At 44.9% G+C, this 27,555-nt stretch overlaps 1 protein-coding gene across 3 annotated transcripts in view; it reads left to right on the forward strand.

Moving 5' to 3' along the window:
• The window catches only part of HK1 (hexokinase 1), a 157,399-nt gene that overhangs the window by 80,544 nt on the left and 49,300 nt on the right, over positions 1 to 27,555 (forward strand). For all 3 annotated transcript variants that reach the window (XM_058298948.2, XM_058298949.2, XM_058298946.1), the window contains one exon: positions 6,933 to 7,095. In XM_058298948.2, coding sequence (XP_058154931.1) covers positions 6,933 to 7,095 — 163 coding nt within the window. The remainder of the gene's footprint in view (positions 1 to 6,932; positions 7,096 to 27,555) is intronic.

Raw genomic sequence — 27,555 nt, forward strand, 5'->3', positions numbered from 1 at the left:
AGGATTTTGCAAAAGGGGAACTCAGCAGATGAGGCAGCTTGTTGGGTATGATCCCAGGTGGAGGGTGAATGAGGCCTAAAAATCACCCTGGCCGTTAGCGCTGTCTGCAAGGGAGCCCCCGCTGCTTGTGCAGTGGACAGCGCTGGGGCTCTCAAGCTGCCCCAGGTCCCTTATCTCCCTGCTCTCGGAAGCCTGGGTTCTCCCTGGGCTGAGCAGAAAGGTTCAGAGGAAGGAGCAGAGGGCCAGGAGTCGGGGAACTTGGTGCCTACCCTGGCCTTTTGCTTACCAGTGGCCACCTTGACCGTTCCCCAACTCCCTTTGGGTCTTGGATTCTTCCTCTGAGAATTAGAAGTGACGACAGCTGCTGAATTTCTGTACCAGCTGGTGTAAGGACCCACGTGTAAAAATGCTCTGTGAGGTGGCGGACTTGGCCCAGTGGTTAGGGCGTCCACCTACCACATGGAAGGTCCGCGGTTCAAACCCCGGGCCTCCTTGACCGGTGTGGAGCTGGCCCATGTGCAGTGCTGATGCACGCAAGGAGTGCCCTGCCACGCAGGGGTGTCCCCCGCGTAGGGGAGCTCCACGTGCAAGGAGTGGTCCTCGTAAGGAGAGCCGCCCAGCGTGAAAGACAGTGCAGCCTGCCCAGGAATGGCGCCGCCCACACGGAGAGCTGACACAACAAGATGACGCAACAAAAAGAAACACAGATTCCAGTGCCGCTGACAACAACAGACGTGGACAAAGAAGATGCAGCAAATAGACACAGAGAACAGACAACTGGGGGGGAGGGGGGTAAGGGGAGAGAAATAAATAAACAAATCTTTAAAAAAAAAAGCTCTGTGAATTATCTATTGAGGGCATGTGAACATACCCATGTTGCAGGTGGAGAGACCGAGAGGCTGACAGGACGGCAAAGCCAGTACTGAGTTCTGGGGTCTGCAGCGCCTCATCTGGGCTCCTTGCCGGCAGGGCACTGAGGAAATCTCAAGGACCCCCCTCTGTTAGTGCGAGTCTTCCAGACAGTTCCCAGAGGAAGTGGGAAGGTGGCCTTCAGGTTTCAGAGGAGAAAGTGTTCGTGACATGTAGTCTCTGTGTGCACAGGTGTCCGTTTAGGTATTCAAACAGCCCTAGAACATCAACCTCTCATAGGAGGACTATCTCTGGGAAGGTTGGGGGAAGAACTCATACTTTTTTGCTTCTATGCATGTATGTGGTGTTTGAGTATTTTTATTTTTATAATAAGTGTATATTGCTGTTACAGTTAAAAACAAAACAAAACAAAAACCCAAATGATGCAGATGATTCAGAGGAATTTTGCTGGTGTCTCGTTTGCTGTAGTTTCAGGCCCATTGCCATCTAGCTTTCGTTTTTCTTCTACAAAATGGGTCAATAATGCTTGGTAGTTGGGTGCATTTTTCTAGATATTTAGGTAAAAGGAGTTGGGGACATGATGATGTCCCTTTCATAGGGGTAGGCAGAAGAGAAATGACACTTGTTGCTTGCTTTGTTCTCAGCACATTATTAAAATCCTCCCTGTTACCCTCGGGATGAAGAGGTATTATCACCATCTTAAAAGTGAGGAAACCAAGGCTCAGGGTTTGTCCAAAATCACACAGCTAATAAGTGGCTGATCTTGAATTTGAACCCAGCTCTTTTCCTCCAAAGCGTATATGTTCCTTCCACCACGTGGGAAAGAAGAAACCCCACATGAGGGGTTATGAGACCTGGATTCTAGACCCACCTGCCACTTATAAACTCTGTAGCTGTGAGTCACTGGGTCTCAATTTCCTCTCCTGTAAAATGGAGATAATTATATATATCCTGCTTACGTCACTGGGTGTTGTCAATGGAGAAAGGGAACTAACATACTAAGCACCTACTTCATGCCGGCACCTTACATCTCAGCTCATTTCATCTCTGCTGTGAAGTTCAAATGGGATAATATATGTGAAAGTCCTTTCTGTACACCCAGGACCCATTCCGGCTGAGGAGTCGGTCTCTTTAAGAAGGGGAAGCGAAGCCGCTGTTGAAATCTCCGCCCAGCCCTTAAGCAAGCCTGCCTCTTAACCCTTCACTGCCGGGCTCCTGACTTTCTTTGCAAAGGAAACGTCAAGTCTCTTGGCTCTGCCTCATTCTCCACCTCACCGGAGAATGGATGAGAGAGGGAGTGAGGCTTTTCCATGTCCTCGTCCCCTGCCTCCAGGGGGTGAACGTGCCTGGTCGCCAGTGGTTACCAGCACCTCCTGCCAGGACTGGGTTGTACCCTTGGGACATTCCCTTGGGCATGTCTGGTCTTGACTTTGGTGTTGGCGCATCTCTTTGCTCCTGGGTCTATGTGCACTGTTCTTTTGGGAGCAGGAGGTGGGGTGGGGTCGGGACACAGGACTGTTTGTGAGTTTAGCTTGGTACTGCGCCATTTGGTTCTTTCATTGGCTGGAAGACTCTGGGTCTGGGGCCTTGGCAAGGCTCTGCTCTCTGCCTCACATTCCCTTTCCCGTGGCCCAACTCCTGGAGCTGTTGAAAGAAAGCTTCAGGGCCTTCTTGGTCCACAAGAAGGATAACCCAGGGCAAGTTTTTGGACAGGATTTGGGCAGGAGCCCCTGCCCTGAGCAGCCCACCTGGCCTGTACCCGCACAGGAAGGGCCCGGTCCTCAGGAAGTGGTGGGAGAGACCCAGGTGGCTGGATGGCGTTCCTCGGCAGGCAAGAGTCTGCAGGACCCAGCCCTGGGTGTGTGATGGGGCCTCTGCCCCCCCATTCCCTTCCCAGCCTGACCGTAGTCCCACTTGCTTGTTTCAGACACCATGTGAGAGTAGAGCTTGGGAGCCTCAGGCCTCTGACATGTTCCAAAGGCTTGAGGTTTGTAGCCAGAAGGTCCTGCACTGCTTTCTCCATCTCCAAGATGTGTGGGCTGGGGAGTTGGAAGATCAAGGGGATTCTTTGGGTTCTGTCATTTGGCCCAAGCGGTAAAGCAGCAGTGGTTTGGAGGCAGTGTCTCAAGAGGAGGGGAAGGATTGTGGAAATGTGAGTGTGTGTGTGTGTGAAAGAGAGAGAAAGAGAGCTAGAGAGAGAGACGAGGGATGAGGTGGAGAGGGGAAGGGGACAGAGGGACAGATCTGGAAATGCCGTGGAGAGGGTAACAGGTATAGAAAAGTTGAAAGGACCACAGACTGACCGGCCAAAACCCCCGAGCCCAGAAGTCTGCCTCTGTGGGTCTTGTCCCTTAGCCTCGTCTCTCCTCTTCTGGCCTCCCGGCCCCACCTCATATAGGAAATAGCAACTTTCTTACTGGGTTTCTTGTAGAGTGCAGCCTTGCCAAGATCTGGAGCCACTGGGCAGAGCATTAATTTATTTTTTTTTCCCCACTGCCTTTCCTTCCTATCTCCGTCCCATTCACCTTGCATTCTCAGGCTCTTTCCCAGGCTGACAGAGGCTGGATGGGTTCAGAGGCATCCTGGCCAGGTGCCAGGGGAGCTGATCTGAATGAGAGGAGCTGATCTGAATGAGAGGAAAGACACCCTTTGTTCAGCTGGGCGCTGGGCACCCTGGGCCCCGAGCCTGTTCTGCAAATGTCTCTTGGCCTGTGCTTTGGTCCCATGCTTCCCAGCTATTAATACTTACAGTCCCAGCCCACTTGGTGTCCATTTGCTGAATGCTGCACCCAGTGCCTGCTTGGCTGGGCAGCCTGGGGACACTAGAGGAGTGGCTTCTCCCTTGGCCAGGACTGGTGGAAAGGGCCTCCCTTCACTCAGCCTCAGTTCACTGACATCCAAGAGCCCTCAGTTTCAGTTCCAGCTCTGCCCAAGTCACACCCCCACTTGGCCCCAGTTTCCATATCTCTTCTGAGAGAGGTTGTGCTACATGATGACTCATGAAATGTATTACAAAGAGGGCGACTGCCCTGCTTCCATGGAAGCATGGACACCGGGTTGCCTTCTGTGTCCCCAACCTGCTTCCTCATTTGAGCTTCTGGACTCTGCTGCGGAAAACATCGGGACTCTCAGATCTGTGTCTGCTGAGCTGCACTTCAGTTTGGGAAACAAGGTGGCCAAGGAGCTACCAAGAGCCCTGTTTTTTCCTGAAAGCTTTTCTCTGACTGGAAAACTTCAGTAGCTTTACTTGGGCCTGCCCTCAGAATAGGAGGAGCAGCCTTTCCCCCAGGATGGGGATGACTGAAGGAAGGAACATTAGGTTTGCAGGTACAAGCTCTAAACCCTGGTTGTGCGCTTTGATAATCACTTAGCTTCTTGGAGCCTCAGTTTCTCCATCTGTATAATGGACACTAAGAATGTGTCCTAGACAGGGTTGTTTAAAGGTAAAATAATATAGTGTACGTGGAAGCACTTGATATTCAATAAACCACAATATAATGACAAGGTACATACTATTTCAGCATCCAATAGACATTTATTGAATCCCTCCTTTGTGCCAGGCAACATTGGGTGAGTTTCAAAGGTACATTAAACATGTTGCCTTTTCCTGTGACACTCAAACATTATCGGAAGAGATGGACATGTCAGTAAACAGGTGATCACTGAGCTGCGTGCTGAGTGTGGGAGTGGAAGCGCGTCCAAAACGCTGGAGTGCAGTGTCACGGTTTTGCACGGTCTTGCTCCTGCCCCGTCTGTTCTCCACCCAGACAGCTTGATCTTGCTAAAACACAAATCCCACCTTTGTATTCTTGTTAAAGCTGTTCCGAGCTGGGGTGGAGTCTATATTTGTTCACGTGCCTCGTAAGGCCCTGCACAATCCAGGCCTTCAGTCTTTTCTTCATTACGCTGTCTGCTTGATGCACACTGAATTTGTTTCTGTTTGTGGAACAAACTACTCTCCCTCACCTTGGCCTCGCACATGCTCTTGTTGTGCCTGGAAGCCCTAACATCGCCCCTCCAGGAAGCCTTCTCTGAACAGTGCGTCGTCGCCCGCACACACACGCTTGTGTCATGATCCCCCACCCAGACCGCGGCGCCATGTTGGCAAGGCCGGTTCTGATCTGCAGCCCGAGGTGGTGCCCTGGGGGTAGGCTGGGGTGTGGCTGTCCTCCCAAGGCCGTGATTCAGGCAACTTCTGTTTCAGTGCTAGGTGGTTTATGATGGTGCTTCCTTGAGTTGCTTTATCTCAAAAAGAAAAGGAAAAAGTAGCTGCAGTAGGAGAGGTCGGGGGTGGGGCAGGGATGGTCTTTGGTTGCAGGGGACTTTTGGGGAGACTCTTGCCTGATTGTCTGTGAGGCAGGGGACAGGCAGAGCCTGGGAGGGGTCACGAGGCTGCAGAAATGACCTAGCGGAGGCCTCTCTGCCCTTGAGTTGGGATGTAAGGTAAGCATGAGCAATCAGTGTCAAGGTCTTTTCAGGCTTACCAAGTCATAAATATGCCCCTCCATCCTCTCGGAGCCTTGTGTGTGCAGGACACAGTGTGGGGCACTGGGAGGTCAAGGTGAACGGAGCAGGCCCTGAAAGCCGTGATCCAGGCTAGATCTTGCTGAGGGAAGCGGGGCCCAGCCTGAGGGATTCAGACATCTGATTCGAGCCTTGAAGGGCAGGTAGGATTTGGACGGCTGGGCAGGGAAGGTAGAACATTTCCGACAGAGGTGACAACAGAAGCAGGAAGGCCCGGGCACTTACAGGAGTGGTAGAGGTGGTTTGGCTGGAGTTCAGAGGGTGTGGAGCCAAACCTGGGCTGCAGAGCTTTGGTGCCTCAGAAATGGAGAGGCATAGCAAGGTTTTGAGCAGGGGGGTGAATTGATCTGGGTGTTTTGAAGGAGGCTGATGTGGTAGTGGTATAGAAGATGGTGGGAAGGAAGAAAGATTAGAGATGGAAACCATTGTGATAGATGAATCATCAGTAATCAGGTACCTGGTTCTTAAGCTGACTAGTGGAAAGAATGAATGGTGAGGCAAAGGGACTGCTGGTGAACTCCCCGGGACAGGTGCTCCAAGGACAGGCCCAGTGCCGGGCACATAGTAGGTGCCCAGTAAACATTTTCTGAGAAAATAAATGGTAAACTATGAAGGAGGAACAACCACTGACTTGGCAATGGAATGATTGCTCCCCCTCTGCCTGTCCCAGGGGGCCTGAGTTTGGGAGCTTGGGAACCTTGAAAACAGAGAACACAGGTCCCATCCACGGGTGGGAGTGGAGAGTGGTCCGACTTGGAGCCATGAGCACATTGGCCCTGGGACACGGGTACTTCTGCGGGTGCTGTTAAGGTCTCTGTGCTGTGGTCCTGCCTCCCCATTTTCTGTGGAGGGTTCTAGCCCTTTGGCCATCATTTTCATCAGCCTGAAAGTCCTATCCTAGGAAACCCACTGATACCATAGCCACACGTGAGTAATAAATAGCTGATGTCTATTGAGCACTTACTATGTTCTAAGTGTTCTCCAGCTAATGTGATCTTCAAACTTCCTGTGAATTAGGTCCTATTTATCATGGTTTTTCAGTTGAGGAAATTGAGATTCATGCAGCTGGTGACAGCTGAATTTGAATGCAGGGAGCTGATTCTAAAGCCCTCATTTTACCCTCTGCTGCACGGCCTCCACGTGAGGATGGCCACTTCCCCCAGGGGTAAAGAGTCCTGTGGAGGCTTGAGGTGTGAAGGTCCGGGACAGACCTGTCTCTGTCATGTTCTTGTGGGGCTCTAAGGGCAGCTTTCCTGTCCCATTCCAGGTTGGAGGGACTTACAGATCGTCTGGTTCCAGCCATTCCTTTTACAGGTGAGGAACTGGGGCTCAGAGCATTCACAGATCCTGTTCTGGGTCTCACAGTTGGTGATGGTCCCGTGATGTGCCAGTTGTGGACTTTTCAGCATGAGCAGGAACTGATTGTCTCGGCCAGGAGGGCACCTCAGGCTGCCTTGTCCTGACCCAACCAGTCTCGAACTGACATAGCCATCTTCAGCCTCAGTTTCACGTGCCTTCCTTCTCATCCTTCCCACCAGATTGACAAGTATCTGTACGCCATGCGGCTCTCCGATGATACTCTGTTAGATATCATGACTCGCTTCAAGAAGGAAATGGAGAATGGCCTCTCCCGAGATTTTAATCCAACAGCCACACTCAAGATGTTGCCAACGTTTGTAAGGTCCATTCCTGATGGTTCAGGTGAGTCTCTCAACCAGACTTTGGGCTCTGAGGGCTAAATATTCTGTGAAACCAGAACTGTCTTTACCATTTCTCCCCCTTCCTCCCTCCCTTTTCCCCTCCTCCCCTCCCTCTTTTGCCATTCCACCCATCAGGTCTTCCATCCATCCATCCATCCATCCATCCATCCATCCATCCATCCATCCATCCATCCATCCTCCCTTCATTCTCCCTCCATCCTCCTGCCCTCCCTCCCTCCCTCCCTCCCTCCCTCCCTCCTTCCCTCTCTCTTGCCATTCCATTCATCAGGTCTTCCATCCATCCATCCATCCATCCTCCCTTCATTCTCCCTCCATCCTCCCTCCCTGCATCCACCTATCCAACAGATGTGTGCTGAACACTGTCATGTGCCAGGCATTGGGGTACCATGGTTAGATATGGCCGACCTGCCCCCATTGGCCTGACTTCTAGTGGCCTGTGATACTTGAGAAAGTGTAGTGTTTATGGGTCTTACAGTTGCTGTTAGGTTGCCCTGATGACTTGTGTACATGAAAATCTCTAGAACATGAAGGTTTCATTTTAGGAGAATCTCTCCATCAGGGCACCAAGGACCCCCTTTAGTACCCCAGATAAGTAAAATCTTAGTAGCCAAGTGGGTCTCAGATTCAAAGGTGAGAGTCAAGAATCCCTTTGAAACAAATTATGTAATGCTGAATCAGTTAGTCCCCAATGCAGAGAAATGGAAAAGGGAGGTGGAATTGAAAAAAAAAAAATTTTTTTTCTCCCATGGGTTTGTGTTCCTGGGGCATCAGCCCCTGCACCAGGCAGAGTGGAGAGGCTGGGAGGTGCAGCCTGGGCTGCCCCACTGACTGCAGTTATTAGTTTGCAGTGGTGGTTTTGGCTTGACCCAGGCTTGCAGTAAAGGGAGAGAGGTTATGAGGAAGAAAAGTTTCTCTTGGGGTTGTGAGGAGCTTGACGCTCACCACTCATTCTCCTACTTCCCTGCTGTGGACACTCATGCTGAAAGCAGGGAATTGGGGCATCTGGTGTGCAGCCTGCAAAACGGAGGTCAGGAAGACTGCAGCTGTTGCCGCCAACATTCACAGAAGCTGGACATGTGCATGGTTTGTTGGAGCCGACTGGCCACAGTGACCTTCAGAAATCACAACAGTGATTCCAAGGCTGATGAAGGGCGTGTGCTGTTTACTGTCAGCAGTGGTCACAGATGGGGTGTATTTCACACACACACACCTATCACGTTGTTTCTTTGCTATTTAGAAATCTGCTCTGTTTGCCTTTTTCCTTTTGTTCTTTTTGGTCTTGGTTACTAGCACTATAGCTTTTTTTGTTAAAATTGTTATTTTGAAATACTTACAAACGTAACAGTACAGTTAACAAAATAATACGAACCCTATTCAGAGAACTCTGGCATACCTCTATCCCCCCAGATACCCAGATCCACCAGATTTTTTTTTTGGAGATCTACCAATTTTAACATTTTGTCACATTTTCCATATTTTCCTCCCCTCCTTCCCTCCCTCCCACTCTTGCTTCCTTCCGTCTATCCATCCATCCCTCCATCCATCATCTGTCAATTTATCCACTTTCTGAACACTTAAACTTAAGTACTTAAGTATAGTGTAGTGCCATGTGCATTCCTAAGAACAAAGATTTTCACTTACTGTACCCACCTTAAGTGCACTTATCAAGTTCGGGAAATATAACATTGATATAAAACTTACAGTCTATAATTGATATTTTCGTTATGTCCCAATAATGTCCCTTTGAGCTTTTTCTCCTCTTGCTAGATCCCATCCAGGACCATGTATTACATTTAATTGTCATTGTCTCTTTAGTTGCTCTTTTACCCTTTTTAAAAAATTTAATTTTGTGAACATACATATATAGCATACACTTTCCCATCTCAGTCACTCCCAAGCATACCATTCTATGGGATTAATCACAATCACAATACTGTGGTACGCTCACCACCTTTCACTACCAAAACGTTCCCATTTCCCCAAACAAGCCCTATACCCAGTTTGCTTTAACTCCCCACTACCCCTGTCCTCACTGCCCCTGGCAACCTGTATTCTTTGTCTCTGTGAGCTTATATATGCTCTGATATTTTCTTTGTTGTTGCTATGGGGCTTAAATTTAACATCCCAAATCTTTAACAATCTTGTTTCTTTGATACCAACTTAACTTCAGTGGTATACACAAACTATATTCCTATACCTGTCTGCCCCCCGACCTTATGTAGTTCTTGTCACCAGTTTCATGTTTGTATGCAATGAGTCCAAAACCACTGCTTTCTCATTACAATTTATCCTTTGCCTTTTTAAAAATAAGATTTTATTGAAGTATATCATCCATATATGAACATACATAAACAATAATTGTATAGTAAAATTTGTGAATTTACAAAACAAATGTGCATTTCATCATATAAAGCTCACATACATCTTCCTACCACCAACCCCTTACATTATTGTGAAACGTTTGTTACAAACTATGAAAGAGCATTGTCAAAATATTACTGCTAACTATAGGCCATAGCTTATATTTGGTGTATTTTACCCCAACCTCCCCCCCCCCAGTTATTAAAACCCTAAATTAGTATTACATATTTGTTATCATTTAGGAGAAAACTTTCTCATCTTTGTCCTGTTAACCACAGTGCATCATCCTCCACTAGATCCTCTGTGTGTACGGACCCATGCTTTTACAGTCCATTCAGAGTATACACTCAGTGGCTCTCATTTTCATCAGAGTTGTGCTGTCATTACCTCAGTCAAGTTTAGAACGTTTTCATTACTCCAAAAGGAAAAATCTCTTACCCCCTTGTACACCCCATTATTGTCCCTTAGTATTGAAATAGTATCTTCTTGCCCTTGCTGCAAAGTATTACAATATTACTCTTAACTATTGTCCATAAATTACATTAGTTGTTATTTTCCGTGCATCAATGTATTCTTAGCACTTTGTTAAAGAACATTCTTATATTATAGTCATTATTCTTATAATTCTGTAAGAAGTAAAAAGAAGTAGAGTTACAAACCAAAAATACAGTGATATCGGCATTTATATTTACCTGTTATTACTCTTATCAGAGATCTTTTATTCCTTCCTGCAGCTTTGATTTATCAGGTATTGTCCTTTCCCTTCAACCTGGAGAACTCTCTTTAGCATCTTTTGTAAGGCTGTTGATGAAGTCCCTCAGTTTTTGTTTATCTGGGAATGTCCTAATCTTGCCTTCATTTTTGAAAGACAGTATTGCCAGATATAGAATTCTTGTTTGGCAGTTTTTTTTTTTTAATTAAAAAATTTTTATTTTTATTTTTAAAGAAGCTTTATATTATATAAATATTACATAAAAAATATAGGGGATTCACATATCATCACACCCTCCACCCCCACTTTCCCACATTAACAACATCCTTCATTAGCATGGTACATTTGTTACAATTCATGAACACATATTTTAAAGCATTGCTACTAACCATGGACTATAGTTTACATTATAGTTTATACTCTGTCACACACAATTTTGTAGGTTATAACAAAATATATAATGGCCAGTATCCATCATTGTAATGTAATGCAAGACAATTCCAATGTCCTGAAAATGCCCCCATGTTACACCTATTCTTGCCTCTCCCTCCCTGCAGAACCTCTGGGAGCCACTGCTTTTATATTAATGATAAAAGAATTGCTAGAATTATAATAAATCTATAGTAGAATAATAATAGTCTACTTTAGTCCATTGTTCATTTTGGGATGGTGATGCCCACTCTGCTGCTAATTGAGAGGGGCTTAGATCCCATGGGGGCAGATGGATGGAACTATCTTGCTTACAGTTGCAGACACTCTCTCTTGGGATGGTTTTTGTCTATCGTCATCTCCTTGTTAGTTGTCCTGGGTGAGTCCTATGAACTGGAGAGTAGGTGTTGCAACGCTGCTGGGATTCAGGGCTCAACTGGCACATGGATGGACAAAAGATTTAAGTCTCTGGGACATATATTTAACAATTATAGTTCTAATTATAGGTTCAAATAAAAGGGGCAGAAGAGCCATGTGTAGGGAAACTATAAATGAGTCTGACTCCGTTATATTGGGGAATATAAATTCCAAAGTAAGGCCTACTGATGGGGATTTGTTGGAAGTTTTTTGCTTTTAGCATTTAAAAAATATGTTCTCCCGCTACCTTTTTGCCTCTGTGGTTTCTGATGAGAAATAGGCACTTAATGTTATTGAGGCTTCCTTGTATGTGACATGTTGCTTCTCTTTTGTTGCTTTCATGATTCTCTTTCTCTTTGGCATTCAACAGTTTCATTATAATATGCTGCAGTATGGGTCTATTTGGGTTTATGCTGTTGCTGTTTAGAGTTCATTGAACATCTTGGATGTATATATTTATATCTTTTGTTAAATTTGGGAAGTTCCTGCCATTATTTCTTTGAATATTCTCTCTGCCTCTTTCTTTCTTCTCCTTATGGGACTCCCACATGCTTGTGTAGGTATGCTTGATGGTGTCCCACAACTTCCTAAGGCTCTGTTCACTTTTCTTCATTCTTCTTTCTGTTCTTCAGACTGAATGATTTCAATTTTCTTATCTTCAAGTTCTTTATTCTTTCTTTTCCCAGCTCCAAACTTCTGTGGAACTACTCTAGGGAATTTACATTTCTGTTATTGTGGTCTTCAGCTCTGTTTGGTTCCTTTCTATAATTTCCATCTCTCTTGATAATTCTCTGTGTGTTCATCTATTATTTTCCTGGTTTAGTTCTTTGTCTACATTTTCCTTTAATTCTTTGAGCATATTCAGAATCTTTCTTTTCCTTTCCTTTTTTTTTAGGAGGTACTGGGGATTGAACTCAGGACCTCATACATGGGAAGCAGGCGCTCAACCACTAAGCTACATCTGCTCCCCAGGACCTTTAAAAAAAAAGATTCATTAATTGATTTATTGATTATTGATTTATTGATTTATTTCTCCCCCTTCCCTTTCTCCTGTCATGCTGTTTTTGCTGTCTGTGTTGTCTTCTCTTCTCATTTTCTCTCCTCTAGGATTCACCGGGATTTGATCCTGGAGACCTCTGATGGGGAGAAAGGTTCCCTGTCAATTGCGTCACCTCAGTTCCTGGTCTCCTGCACTTCACCTTGACTCTTGCCTTATCTCTCTTTTGATGTATCGTCTTGCTGCGTGACTCACTTGTGTGGGACACTGGCTCACCACGCAGGCACTCGTGCTGGCACTGGCTTGCCGTGCGGGCACACTTTCTCTTCTTTTTCACCAGGAGGCTTCAGGGATCGAACCCAGGTCCTCCCATATGGTAGGCAGAAGCTCCATGACTTGAGCCGCATCCGTTTCTCCCCAGGACCTTTTTTATGTCTGTCTGGTATGTCCCAGGTCTGATCCTCTTCATTGATGTTTTTTTTCAATGCTTTAATAGTCTTCCTTGCCTGGGTCATCGCTTCCTATTTTTCCTTGTATATTTGTAATTTTTTGTTGCGACCTGGATGTTTTGATATTTAGGGTGTTATATCTGGAATTTAGACTCTGAGGTATCTGTTCCTTAAGCTTGTTTCCAGCTAGTATTAGGACAGAGCTTTCCTTGAATGCCAGGAACTAACAACAACAACCAAAAAAAAGAGGAAAGAAAGGAAACACCTTTCCTAGTCTTTGTGGATTGACCAGTGCCAGTGTTCTTCAGAGCTTATCCATCATACGATGACTTATAGAGAATAGCTTGAGGCCAAAGCCTAGGGGCCATCCTGATCCTTTTTGAGCAAGCTTTTTGTCTTGGGCATGCTTGGGTGGCCCTAGGAATTCCTCCACTTACTTGGTTACAAATTTCCCCTCTTCCCTAGGAAACAGTTTCCTTGGGGTCCTGAGCTCTGCACTATATGTCCTACGCCAGCAGTCCCTTTCCCCACACTGCCATTTGGCTGCTCTCCCACAGCTCTCTGTAGGAGAGCTCTGTGAGCCGCTGTCCACATGCAGGGCAAGTTCTGGGACAGCGAGTCCTTTAGGCCACCCCAGGCAGATTGGGCCCAGGCAGATATGCTCCCAGGGTTACTCTGCTCCCTCTGGTACTGGGACCAGGGATCCACACTGGGAGGACAGGCTGATCAGTGCCGAGCTATGAGGGGTAGGGGAGAGGCCACTAGGGTGCCACAAGATCATACGGCTTGATCAAGCTGGGCCAGTTTAGCTTTTTAAGAACTGCCCGAGAGATGGTGGCCATCAGGGTGACCCACCCATGGAGGGCACTGGGTTTTGTTCTGACGTCTTTGGCTGGGGTCAAGAGACCTTTTTGGTTGGATCCTGCTTTTCCTGGATGGAGCCCATATCCAGGAGCATTTGAGCCTTTCCAGGTTTAGCAGTTTCAGAGTTGTAGGAGAGATGTGGCTGTGCCCTGCTTTCAGCTGAGAGAGGGGAAGGGGAGCTGAGGTGGGTGTGGGCAGCCCCCAGGAGAGCACCTGTTCTGGCTTGGCTTGGTGGAGCTCAGAACTATACCTGATCCCTTCGGGACACCTGATCTGCTGTGCCGGCCCAGGGCAGACACGTCTGAGGAGGAGGTGGCATCCTTCTCTCTGAATGGTGCTGTCAGTCAGCCCCTGCCTAGGATCTGATGTTAGCTGGGGGCGCTCCCTCTCCACAAACCATTTCCAGGACTGAGAGTCTCCAAGTGGATTCAAGTTTGCCCCTATCGCTCCTCCTCAAACAAGACCCAGAACACATTCATTTGGGAAATACAACTTTCTCCAGCCTTCTCTTAGAGATCCGATATACTAAAGGCCCTGAGACACCAATATACTCAAGGCCCTGAGAAGTCCTGAAGGAAGAAAGCTATTTTATCCCAAACCGTTTTTATCTGTTACCATATATTTATCTATTTCAAAACACTCATGCCTTTCCGCTCGAGTATCTCTGAAATCAGCAATATGTTGTCCAATGGATCACATCTTAAAATTATTTTTGGCAGTGTTTTTTCTTTCTTAGTTGTCTTTGTTAGCCAAAGGCTGCCAGTGCCATATACCAGAAATGGGTTGGCTTTTTAAAAAATCAACTTTATTGATACATATCTGTTGGGAGCGATAAAAAGAATGTATGTCGAACTCAGCAAGAATCAGTAGCACGGCTGCCAGAGAAGAGCCAACCCTCTCAATTAAGCAAACTATAATTAGCCCCTCACAATATGTCAGGTCCCACAACATGGCAGAATCCAAATCTGCCTTGTCACTTCCTCATTCTTCTTCCCCTTCAGGTCTTTGTTCTCTGTCTTCCCGCCACTGCCCAGGCTGACAAGGCAGTGCGCAGGCACAAGGCAGGTAAACTGAAACCCACTCTACATATCAGTAGTGACCACAACCAATCCCTAACTTTCACCTCCACCCATTACCCCTCCTTTTCCCAAGAGTATATATCCTTTGTTCCCCTCAATAAAATTTGCAGCTTGATCCTCACCCTGTCTCGCTGTCATTCCTCGCGTCTCCTGTCTCATCATTCTCCTCCACGCAAGCCACGAGCCCCAGTTCGCAGCCCCGCTGGCCGGGGCATTCACACATATCAATAAAGCATACAATCTACCCAAAGTATACAGTCAGTGGTATATGGTAATCACAAAGTTGTGCACTCATTTCGTCAATCATTACTAGAGCATTTTCTTTATTCCAATAAAATAATAGAAAAACAATTAAAAAAGGACTGTACCCCTTAATAATCACCTCTCAATTTCTCTATGCTTCCCTTGCCATATAGCTATTCTGTTTCTATCTCTCTAATTTATTTATATTTATATTTTATATACATGGAGTCAAACAATATGTAGTACCTTTAGTTTCTTTCACTTAATAAATTTCATTTTTTCTTTTATCCTTAATGGAAGATTATTAATATATTATTATACACTACTGTCTGAATTTTGCTTTGGCTGTATTTTTCCCTAATATTAACATCTTCTAACATTAACATACATTTTTTCTGTTTCAAGGAAAAAGTCTTATGTATGCAATATTACCCATACTTATATTTTATGTGACTTTTGCTATGCTATACAGTGCCATGTTACATTTTTAGCTTTCCATCTAGTAATATTCAGGACCTTAGACTTTCGTGTTCAACCACTGTCATACTCATATATCAGTGCTGCTAGTTACAAACACTAAAATGTGGTTTCAGCATTTCTATTCATTTCCAAAGATTTACAAACAACCTTTTTACCAATTCTGCATAGATTAACCCTCAACTTTCATTCTCTAACCTCATTCTGTTTTCTGGTGACCTGTATTCTAGTTATTAACTTCAGGAGTTTGCACATTATATTTAGTTTGTAATAATGTAGTCATACACTATTTGTCCTTTTGTGTCTGTCTTGCTTCACTCTATATAATGTCATCCATGTTGTCATATGCTTCACAACTTCATTTCTTCTTATTAGCTGTATACTATTCCTTCATACATTTACATCACAATTTGTTTATCTATTCATTGGTTGATGGACACCTGGGTTGTTGTCCATCTTTTGGTAACTGTGAATAATGCCACTAAGAACATCGGTGTGCAAATGTCTGTTTGTGTCACTGCTCTTAGTTCTGGGTATATACCCAGTACTGGTATTGCCAGGTCATGTAGTAAATCTGTATTCAACTTCCTTAGGAACTGCCAAACAGTCCTCCACAGTGGCTGTACCATTCTACATTCCCACCACCAGTGAATAAGCTTTCTTATCTCTCCACATCCTCTCCAACACTAGTAGTTCTCTGTCTTTTTAATAGTGGCCATTCTAATAGGTGTGAAATGACATTTCATTGTTGCTTTGATTTGCATTTCTGTAATTGTTAGTGATGTTGAACGTTATTTTCATGTGTGTGTTTTTTTTTGCTATTTGTATTTCTTCTTTGGACAAATGCCTATTCAAGTTTTTTGCCCATTTTTTAATTGGGTCATTTGTCTTTTTATTGTTGAGTTATAGCATCTCTTTATATATCATGGATATTAAACCCTTTTCAGACATGCAATTTCCAAATATTTTCTCCTATTGAGTCTGCTTCTGTTTCACCCTTTTGACAAGGTCCTGTGATGTGCAAGTGTTTAATTTTGAAGAGGTCCCATTTATCTATATTTTTTCTTTTGTTGCTTGTGCTTTGGGTGGAAGATCCAAGAAACCACCACCTACCAAAATGTCTTTAAGATGTCTTCCTACATTTTTTTCTAGTGGTTTTATGGTCCTGGCTTTAATATTTAGGTCTTTGATCCATTTTGAATTGATTCTTATATAGGGAGTGAGATAGGGGTCCTCTCTCATCTTTTGGTTATGGATATCTAGTTCTCCCAGCACTATTTGTTGAAGAGATTGTTTTGTTCCAGTAATGTGCACACTTGGTTGGTTTGTCAAAAAGCAGTTGGCTATAGAGTAGAGGGTCTATTTCTGGGCTCTCAGTTCTATTCCATTGATCAATGTGTCTATCTGTATGCCAATACCATGATGTTTTGACCACTGTATCTTTGTAATATGTTTCAAGGCCAGGCAGTGAAATTCCTCCTATATCATTCTTCTTATTTTAGAATGTTTTTGGCTATTCAGGTACAAATGAATTTGGTAATTGCCTTTCTTTTTCTGAAAAGTAGGCTGTTGGAATTTTGAATGGTACTGCATTGAAACTATCAGTTAGTTTGGGTAGGATTGACATCTTCACAGTATTTTGTCTTCCAGTCCATGAACACGGGATGTCTTTCCATTAGTTTAGGTCTTTGATTTCTTTTAGCGGTGTTTTGTAGTTTTCTGAACATAGGTCCAGTATATCTGGTTAAATTACTTCCTAGATATTTGAGACTTTTCGTTGCTATTGTAAATTGAAATTTTCCCCTGATTTCCTCTTCAGATTTTTCAGAGCTAGTGTACAGTAATGTACTGATTTTTGCCTGTTGACCTTATATCCTGCTACTATGCTGAACTTGTTTTTAGTTTAAGTAGCTTTTTCATAGACATTTCAGAATTGTATGAAATGTCCTGTCATCTGTGACTAGTGAGAGTTTTACTTCATCTTTTCCTGTTTGAATGCCTTTTTTTTTCTTTCTCTTATCTAATTGCTCTAGCTAGAACTTCTAGTACAATGTTGAATAATAGTGGTGACAGTGGGCATTCTTGTCTTGTTCCCAATCTTAGAAGAAAAGCTTTTAACCTTTCCCCATTTAGTTCCATGTTTGCTGTGGATTTTTCTTATATGCCCTTTATCGTATTGGGGAATTTTTTTTTTTTTATTCTTTCAGAATGTTTTTTATCAAGAAAGGATGCTGGATTTTGTTGAATGCCTTTTCTGCATTGATTGAGATGATCATGTTTTTTTTTCTTCAGTTCATTAATGTGGTATGTTACATTAATTGATTTTTTTGTGTTGAACCACCCTTGCATACTGGCAGTACATCCCACTAGTTGATTTGTATAATTCTTTTGATATGCTGTTGGATTCTATTTGCAAGTATTTTGTTGAGAATTTTTGCATCTATGTTCTTTGGAGAGATTGGTCTGTAATTTTCTTTTCTTGTTGTATCTTTATCTAGCTTTGATATTAGGGTGGTGTTGACTTCATAAAATGTGTTGGGTAATTTTCCCCCCTCTTCAGTTTTTTGAAAGAGTTTAAACAGGATTGCTGTTAATTCTTCTCAAAAGCTTGGTAGAAATCACTTGTGAAACTATCTGGTCCCTTAATTGAAGCACTCTAATAAAGAGTCATCTGCTCAAAAGGCCCCTTAACTGAATCTAACCCAGAGGTCCCACATTCAGTAGGTTTACGTGCACTGGAATGGGTTAGTTGAAGAACAGAATTTTCTGGAGTCCTCGAAAGACTCAAACCAGCACCTCAGTGTTACATAAAATAGTGATGTGTGTCACCAGTCAACGGTGTCTTGAATTTGACGACTTGCGTTAATACTCCCATGTGGGGAAACACTCTTAGGGTTTGCAGAGCAGAAGCCAGCAGCAGGAGGGGGGCTCCCCTGCCTCCTTTTTGGCCTCTCTCCTCTCCAGTGCTCATGCAGGTGAATGTTTGGGACTGCTCAGGAGCACAAAGCTGCATGGAGGAGGGAAGCAGGAAGGGGAGTGGAACCACAGCCCTGAACTGCAAGGACCCACCCTCCTGTGCACAGACGGTGCTCTCAGCACCCTTCCCACTTCCCGCCACCCTGGTGCTCCACCCTCAGACTGCTTCTTCCTTGGGATAGCCCTTCTGCTTATGGCTGTTTCTCAGGTTAGTGGGTGGGCTCAGTTCCTGTGTCCTGCGGCCCACACTCCTATTACAAGGGTCCCTACAGCCACACAGAGAGATGGCTATTGGGCCAAGGCCCCAGTCGCGGGGGCCCCCATCCAAGCCCTGCCCCTCTGTGAGTGCCTCCACCACCTCTTCCCCTGCGCCTGCCCTTCCTTCATCAACAAGACTCAGGAGGCCCCCTGGAGAATCGTAATACAGGTCTCCTTCGTAGTAGTCCGTGGTGCTGTTCCCTTTTTGAAATGTTTAATCACTGCTTCATCTGTAGTAATTAGTCAGCGACAGAATTAGTGGTCATCCCAAACCACTGAAGGATACAGCGGAACGCAACATGGCAGAGAAATACCCCTGCCGCTTATGTGGTGATTTGATTTCCAAGGCAGAGAGAGAACCTTTTCTTTCCTAGTTCATCTTGACCCTGGTGTACTGGACGACTTGGAGTTCAAATATATATGTTTATTTAGCTTTTATGGTAACATATATATAACTGAAAATTTCCCATTTGACCATTTTCAGGTGTACAGTTCAGTGGTACTGACTACACTCACTGTGTTGTGTGACCATCACCACCATCCAACAACAGAACTTTTTCATCATCCCAGACAGAAACTCTGCACCCATTAAGCAGTAGCTCCCCATTCCTCCCTGTCCTATTCCCGGCTCCCCAGCCTGTAATCTGCTTTCTGTGTGAATTTGCGTATTCTGGGAATTTCATGTAAGTGAAATCATGCAGTATTTGTCCTTTTGTGTCCAGCTTCTTTCACTCAACGTGATGTCTTCAGGTTCATCCTCGTTGTGGCATGTAGCAGGACTTCATTCTTTGTATATGGCTGAGTAATATGTCAGTGTATGTACATACCACATTTTGTTTATCCAATTCCTCCGCTGAAAGTGGGGTTGCCTCCACCTTTTGGTTATTGTGAATAATGCTGCTGTAAACATGGGTGTACAAACATCTGTCTGAGTCCTTGCTTTCGATTTTTTTGGCTATGTACTTAGAAGTGGGATTGCTGAGTCTTACGGGAATTTTATATTCAACTTTCTGAGGAACCACCAAAATGACTCAGTTTGGATGATCTTTCCCTACTTACTTTGTTCAGAAATATATCAGCCCAGCCCTTTGAAAAAAAATTTTTTTTATTAGGCTAGTAAAAAGAATTTATTTGGGAAATGGGGAAAAGAACAAAGCTTGCGGAGAAATGGGAGAGAAAGCTGGAAGTACACACCAAGCTTTGGTGTGGTCAGCCCATTTTTACAATTTAATTTTTTCTTCTCTGGCTATTTTTTATGGGCAGTGCTATTTCTTTAGTTGCACTTCAGTTATATATACATTAATTTTTTAAGCCTTGAAGTAGCTTTTAGTTGCTGTAAATCCTTTTCGAAGGAGAAAAGGTGTGAATAATAAATAAAAGAAGGAAAATACTGAAGCCTTTTAACACTGGTGACTTGGCTAAATAGAAGTCCCTCTTCAAAGCTGCCCACCTGCGTCTAGCCTTTCTGAGGAGAGCCAGCTCACTTTGGGTCTCATTCATGAAACCTTCCCTTTTCCCCCCTTCTCATTTATCACTAAGGATATTATAGGTACTAATCAGATTTTATACATTTTGAGGGTAAATGGAGTTGGATGTTTCTTCCTCCTTCATGCTTCCCAGCCTGCTCTTTACCCAAAGGAGAAGTTCAAAGAATATTTGCTAGAAGCCTAAATGGTACCATTATCTTTTTTCATGCAAAGGAGAATGGTTTGCAGTGTGGTCAGTTATTTTTGGGCTCTGAATATACATAGTACTAGTTTCTAGCCAAAGGAAGGAAAATATTTCCTTTCTTTTCCTGTGGCATTTGGGCTAGTCACTTGCCTTTCTCTGCCGCAGTTCTCTCATCTGGTAAGTTCTTTCCATCTCTGAATTTCTAGTGTTCTAAATCAACAAGCTTTCACTTACAACCGCAGAGGTGGGTTTTTGATGAAGGCGTAGAATTCTCATCAAGTAGCTAGATTACAGATGGGAGGAAATGCCTTTATATCTCATGTGCCAAATTAATTCATTAAGAAGGCCCAAGGCAGGCATTTCATGAGGATGGAGTTTTTGTTTGCCCTATATTCCAGTGCAGGCTTGGACTCAAGTGAGACATCTGTCCCCATGTTTGTTTTCCATTATTTGCTAGTAATAATGGCATTAGAAAGTGAGAGTTGCCAGGAGCCCGTTGGATGTTTTGTTTAATGAGCCTTGTCTTGAAGAGAGGTTCTCCTAGCTTCAGTGGAAATAGAAAATGCGGGAAACATCAGTAGCAGGAATGAAGTTTGAGGCCAAAGATTTGAAGGGAGGGTGGTGGTGGAGGGAAGGAAGCACACAGCTGCAGAAAGAGGGCACGTGAAGTTAAGGGGGGGGAATGCAATTATAAACCCAAAGCATTGGATTAACCCCTGGCTGTAGCATTTCCTAGTTATGTGACCTTAAAGAAGTCACTTAACTTTTCTTAGTCTCCATTTCCTCATCTGAAAAATGGGCATGATAGTCTCAGCCCTACTTGCCTTTTAAGACTGTCGAGAGAATCCAGTGAAAATGCTTTGGGAATTGTGAGCCACCCTAAGAGTTACGGTGGCTCATTGCGGTCATCATCATCATTGTAATTTAATAACTGACTTTGCAAGAATTCTTTGGGGAGGCCTTTCCTAACCCATGTGGCCAGTCCAAAGAGCCCCACTGTCAGGCCCCTGGAGGGGTTTCACAGGAGTCACTGGCATCCCTGTGATGTGACGGGGGTGGAGGCTGACAGCTGGGGGAAGCGAAGGCAGAGTGTCTCCATGCTGACTCGGACCCCCCATCTGTGGGCTAGCCACCCAGAATGTGGGTTAGCCCACAGCCCAGAGCGCCGGTTGCTGTGCTGCAGGGCAGCCGGCCACGCCACTTAGAATCGGGAGGCCACCTGAGATAAACTCATGGGCGATAGGTCCCCTTTGTTACGGAAGGGAATTAGGTATTTAGGGGGGCACATTCACTTACTAATAAAGAATATTGAACTTTGGAGCCTGTTGGCTGTGGCTGAAAGAAATCTAAAATTAGTTTAAACAAAAAGGATAATTCTAGGTTTCCGTAACTGGGAAGTCTAGACTGGAGTTGGCGTCCATATCCAGGGATTCACCTGTGTCATTCTTTCAGTCAGCCCTATTTTCTTAGCACTGGCTTCATTCTCCGGCCAACTCGGCCCTTAAGACGACAGAGATGGCTGCTGCAACCCCAGGTGACATCTTACAGCCAGCCATCTCAGCGAAAGAGCATGCCCGTTCCCCGGAGTGAAATTCTTGGCAAGGGTGGTGGTCGGTTGACTTGGCTGATTCTGAACCAATTGTGATGGCTGAGAAGGCTGTCTCTGGACAAACCTGGACGTGCACACATCTGTGCCCCTGGGGCCTAAGCAGGGGGTCAGCCCTGCCCCCTATCTCACAGATTAAAAATGGGAGGGTAGTTATCTAAAGAGATGCCAGACATCCAGAAGCTTACGGGAAATCTGTGCCCTTACCAGAGAGCATTCCCTGGTGTCCTCTGCCTGGCAGAGTACGGGTCTGAATGGACCCTGCTGGACCCAGGTACTTCTTATTGAGCTAGCAGCAAACACTCGTTGATGGCCATGTGCTGGGTTCAGTACTTGAGGAAGGGAGGTGAACCTTTGCCTTCAAGTTGCTTATAATCCAACTGAGGAAGGTTAGAAGATGCACGCCCTGGCCCTGCCCATGGGAACCATGAGTGAGTCATTCAACTTTGTCATCCTTAAACCAGGAAGGTGAGTTAATATTTGTACCACATTTCCTGAGCTGCAGATGTGATTTTCAGAAGAGAAGTCAAATGTCACTTCTTTTTTTTTTTTTTTTAAAGATTTATTTTTATTTATTTAATTCCCCCCCCCCCCCCCCCCCCGGTTGTCTGTTCTTGGTGTCTATTTGCTGCGTCTTGTTGCTTTGTCCGCTTCTGTTGTCGTCAGCGGCACGGGAAGTGTGGGCGGCGCCATTCCTGGGCAGGCTGCTCTTTCTTTTCACGCTGGGCGGCTTTCCTCACGGGCGCACTCCTTGCGCGTGGGACTCCCCCACGCGGGGGACACCCTTGCGTGGCACGGCACTCCTTGCGCGCATCAGCACTGCGCATGGCCAGCTCCACACGGGTCAAGGAGGCCCGGGGTTTGAACCGCGGACCTCCCATATGGTAGACGGACGCCCTAACCACTGGGCCAAAGTCCGTTTCCCAAATGTCACTTCTTTTAGTACACACAAAACCCACCCTTCACATGGAACCAGGATCTGTGTTGAGGGAAGGATCAGGAGAGAGAGCACTGGTCTTGACCGGGACCTTGTAACTGACTGCCTTCAGGGGCTATTTCTCATGCCCCCCCCCCAACTCTGTCAACTCCCATTTATAGGGTTTATGGAGTGTGTTGAACCTTGTCCTCACATCTCAAGGCGACCCTTCTCTGACCCTAACTCCCTGCGACCCTGCTGACAGGACACGTGCTTGTTGCCTAAGGAAGCAGTGGAGAGCTGGCGTGGGTGGGCTCTGGCGGCAGGTTGGCTTACCAGCCCCAGGCACCCCTACGGCCAGGCTCCTCCTGGGTCTCCATGTAGTCCAGGTCACTGTTCACTTCTCCTGCTTGAAAAACTTCAGGCCTGTGTCCTGCACAGGTGCTGCCCGCAGCGTGCCCCCTTGCCTGGCTGAGCGCAGGCTGCTCAACCTGTGCTCACAAACAGGAGTTCCCGGCCGCCAGCACCGCAGCTTCAGCACCGTGCACCTGCTTTCTCTAGGTTAGCTCTTTGATTCAACTGAAATGAGATTTTTGACTCAGCTGGCAACTGAAAAAGCAGGGACCGGTCTCCCCATGCCTTTTTTTAAAACATTAGGATGAAAACCTAGTGTAAAAGATTGAATAAACAAATGTGTGTATTTAAACTCAAACATTAAATGAATTCATTAACTATAAATGTTAAATAAACAAAAAAACACCCATAGTTTCATCCTAACATAGTATTCACTTTGCCCATTATTTCCCTATGCACATATGGTTTTATAATTATTTGCACCAGATAAGTTTTTATTATCTTCATGAAAGAACAGAGCAAGACAAAGACAAAAGCTTCTTGGATGTATTCAGAGGGGTCATGGATACTGAGAAAAGCCCCAGAAAAGAAATGTGAACACCCCTGACGAGCTGCCAGCACACTCGAATGCCATCCCTGGGGAGAGCCCTGTCCCGAGGCCTGCCCAGGAGGCAGTTTTAACTCGATGGTTATGAACTTGGGCTTTGGGTTCAGATTCTCGATCTGCTACTTGCTAGCTGTGTGTTTGGGTGAGTTACTCCCAGCCTTGACTTGCTTGTCTATAGAATGGGGACCATTACAGTGTCTGCTTCATAGTTTTGAGTGGATTAAAAATAAAATGATGTACGCCAAGCACTTTATCAGTTGCAGGAGTGAAGAAAAACTCGATGAATATTAGCTGGTGGTCAATTAAAGTGCTTTTGATATTCTAGTAACTCATCCTCAGAAGAGGAATCGCCTCATGCCCAATTCAGGTTTTTAACCTGGTAGTTGTGTAAACAGCATGGGTGTTAGGATTCTGATGGGAGCCCAATGAAAACCTTAAACTGATGTGAACCATTCATAAAGTCAGGGTCTCATTTTCCCACAGCTCTGTGATGCCTGTTCCTCATCATTCTCCCACCTCTACCCTTGGTTTTTCTCCTTTGGACCACCAAAGCAGATTGAAGTCTGCGGAGTCATGTGATACAGTCATACAGCAGAATATTATTTGGCAATAGAAACTAAGTGCTGCTGTGTGCTTTAACATGGGTGAACCTTGAACCTTTTGCTCAGTGAGAAAAGCCATATGAAATGTCCAGAATGGGCAAGTCTGTGGAGATAGAAAGCGTAGGCTGGGGAGGTAGGGGGGGGAAATGGGGAGTGACTGCTAATGGTATTGGGTTTCTTTCGGAGGTGAGGAAAAGTTCAAAAATTGGATAGTGGTGATGGTTGCACAAGTCTATGACTATATTAAAAACCACTGAATTGTATACTATAAAATGGGTAAATTGTATGATAGGTGAATTACATGATTATAGCTCAGCTGCTTTTACTGCTTTGTGCTTATTCACCAACCAGCAGGGGTGACTTGAATGAATGAATGAATAAATAGGCCACTAATCCTTGTGATCGGTCAGCCACCCAGCTGAGCTGGCCTTGGATGCCAGGGCAGATGGAAAGACTCCTAAGGAACTTGAGAGAGAAGATAATAATGACAGTTAAATTCAGTGCAAGACCACACCAATGCAAGGTGTCAGTAATAGGGTGGTAAAGGGAATTCTGCCTTTTATGTATGATTGTTCTGTAAACCCACAACTTTGCTAATAAAAAATACAGAAATTGAATGGACTGGAAACCCAACCCTCTGACTGAATCCAACGTATTCTAAGTTTGCATCTTCACAGGAAATCTTCCAGTAAATCATAAACTAAAACAGCACTAAGATTTAAAAAAACAAAACAAAACAAAAACTTCAGTGGAAGACTTCTTTGGTTCATTCATTCATTTCTACCCTCAATTATTTGGCAAGCATTTGTTGAGACCTTACTCAGTGCTAGACAGTATTCTAACTTCTAGGAATAAAGCAGCATGTCAGAGCTTACAGGTTGGTGATATCAGATACAAATGTGTCAATTTTATTTGAAAAAAAAACAAAACAGCCTTTACAAATTTTTTTTTTTGAGGTACGGGAATAGGGGATTGAACCAGGACCTTGAACGTGGGAAGCTGGTGCTCAACCACTGAGCCACATGGGTTTCCCTGAGTTAGTTTTCTCGTCCGTTTGCTTGGTTTTTGTTTTTAGGAGGCACCGGAAACCGAACCCAGGACCTCCCGTGTGGGAAGCAGGCACTCAACCGCGTGAGCCACGTCTGCTTCCTTTACAATTTTAAAAAAATAATAAACAATTCCAGGGATCCAGAATAGCCAAAACAATCTTGTAGAAGAAGAACGCAGTTGGAGGACTTTAGCTTCCTGATGGGAAAACTTAGAACAGAGGAGCGGTACTCAGGACAGTGTGGTACTGCCATAAGGACAGGCATCGAGATCGATGGGATAGAATTGGGGGTCTAAAAATAGGATATTTACAGTCAATTGATTTTTTTTTAGGAGGTACCAGGGATTGAACCCAGGACCTCATATGTGGGAAGCAGGTGCTCAACCACTTGAGCCACATCTGCCTCCCAATAAGATTTATTTGTGTGTTTCTTTCCTATCAGGTACCAGGGATCTAATCTGGGACCTCATGTGGGAAGCAGGCACTCAGCCACTTGAGCGACATCTGTTCCCCTCAAATTATTATTTTTTTTTAAAGATTTAGGTTTTATTTTTCTCCCATTCACACCCCTCCCCCCCACCCAGTTGTCTGCTCTCTGTGTCCATTCGCTGTGTGTTCTTCTGTGTCCACTTGTATTCTAGTCAGCGGCACCCGGAATCTGTGTCTCTTTTTGTTGTGTCATCTTGTTGCATCAGCTCTCCATGTGTGCGGAGTCCACTCCTGGGGGGGCTACGCTTTTTTCGTGCGGGGCTGCTCTCCTTGTGGGGCGCACTCCTTGCATGTGGGGCTCCCCTACGCGGGGGACACCCCTGTGTGACAGGGTATCCTTGCGCATGTAAGCGCTGCGCGTGGGCCAGCTCACAACACGGGTCAGGACAGGAGGCCCTGGGTTTGAACCCTGGATCTCCCATGTGGTAAGCGGATGCTCTATCAGTTGAGCCAAATCTGCTTCCCTCAAATGATTTTTGACAATGGTGCTGAGACTATTTAATGGGGAAAGAATAGTCCTTTTAGTAAACGGTGTGGGACAACTGGATAGCCACAGCAACAGAATGGAGTTGGACCTCTCCCTCACACCATATATAAAAATAAACTCAAAATGAATCAAAGACCTAAATATAAGACCTGAAACTACAAAACTCTTAGAAGAAAATATAGGGAGAAATTTTCATGACTTTAGGTTTGGCAATGGATTTTTAGATATGACAACAAAGTACAAAAGCAAAATGAAAAATAGATTAGTTGGACTTCATCAAAAATTTTTAAAAATTTGTGCTTCAGTGGACACTAGAGGGAAGTAGATGTGGCTCAACTGATAGAGTGTCCGTCTATCATATGGAGGGTCCAGAGTTCGATCCCCAGGGCCTCCTGACCCGTGTGGTGAACTGGCCCACACACAGTGCTACTGTACGCAGGGAGTGCCCTCCCATGCAGGGGTGCCCTGTGCAGGGGTGTGCCCCGCAAGGAGAGCCGCCCCACATGAAAAAAAGTGCAGCCTGCCCAGGGGTGGCACTGCACACATGGAGAACTGACGCAACAAAAAGAGACATAGATTCTGGGTGCTGCCTGATAAGAACACACAGCGAATGGACACAGACAGCAGACAATGGGGGCCGGGGGGGGTGGGGTGAGGAGGAAGGGAAGAGAAATAAATAAAATAAATCTTTAAAAAAAAAAAAAAAGTCCCTTGAAAGGAAGTAAAAAAAAAAAAAACAGGGAAAATATTGGCAAATCATATATGTAAGGGACTGGTATCTAGAGTATATAAAGAACTCTTAACAACTCAAAAACAAAAACCCAATTTTTCAGATGGCAAAGGATCTGAATAGACTGATCCAAAGGAGATACATAAATGGCCAATAAGCACATGAGAAGATGCCCAGCATCATTAGTCATTAGGGAAATGCAAATCAAAACCACAATGAGATACCACTTTACATCCACTAGGATGGTTACATCAAAAAGTCTGATAACGAGGGGAACCAATGTGGCTCAGTCTTTGAGCACTGCCTTCCCACATACAAGGTCCTCGGTTCAATCCCTGGCCCTGGTACCTAAAAAACAAAACAAAACAAAAACAAAAAGTCAGAGAACAGTGTTGGTAAAGATGTGGGGAAATCAGAACTCTCACCCACTGCTGATGTGAATATAAAATGGGGCATCTGCTTTGGAAAATTGTGTGGCTTTTCCTCCAAAAGTTAAAGATGGAATTGCCATTTGATCTGGCAATTCCAGTCTTAGGTATATATGCATCAGACACCTGAAAACATGTCCACACAAAAAATTTGTACACAGTTTTTCATAGGAGCATTAATTATAATATTTTCTAAAAAGTGGAAACAACTGAAGTGCCCATCAACCAATGAATCAATAA

The sequence above is a fragment of the Dasypus novemcinctus genome, chromosome 6 (genome assembly GCF_030445035.2).
Source record: "Dasypus novemcinctus isolate mDasNov1 chromosome 6, mDasNov1.1.hap2, whole genome shotgun sequence".
Taxonomy (NCBI): domain Eukaryota; kingdom Metazoa; phylum Chordata; class Mammalia; order Cingulata; family Dasypodidae; genus Dasypus; species Dasypus novemcinctus.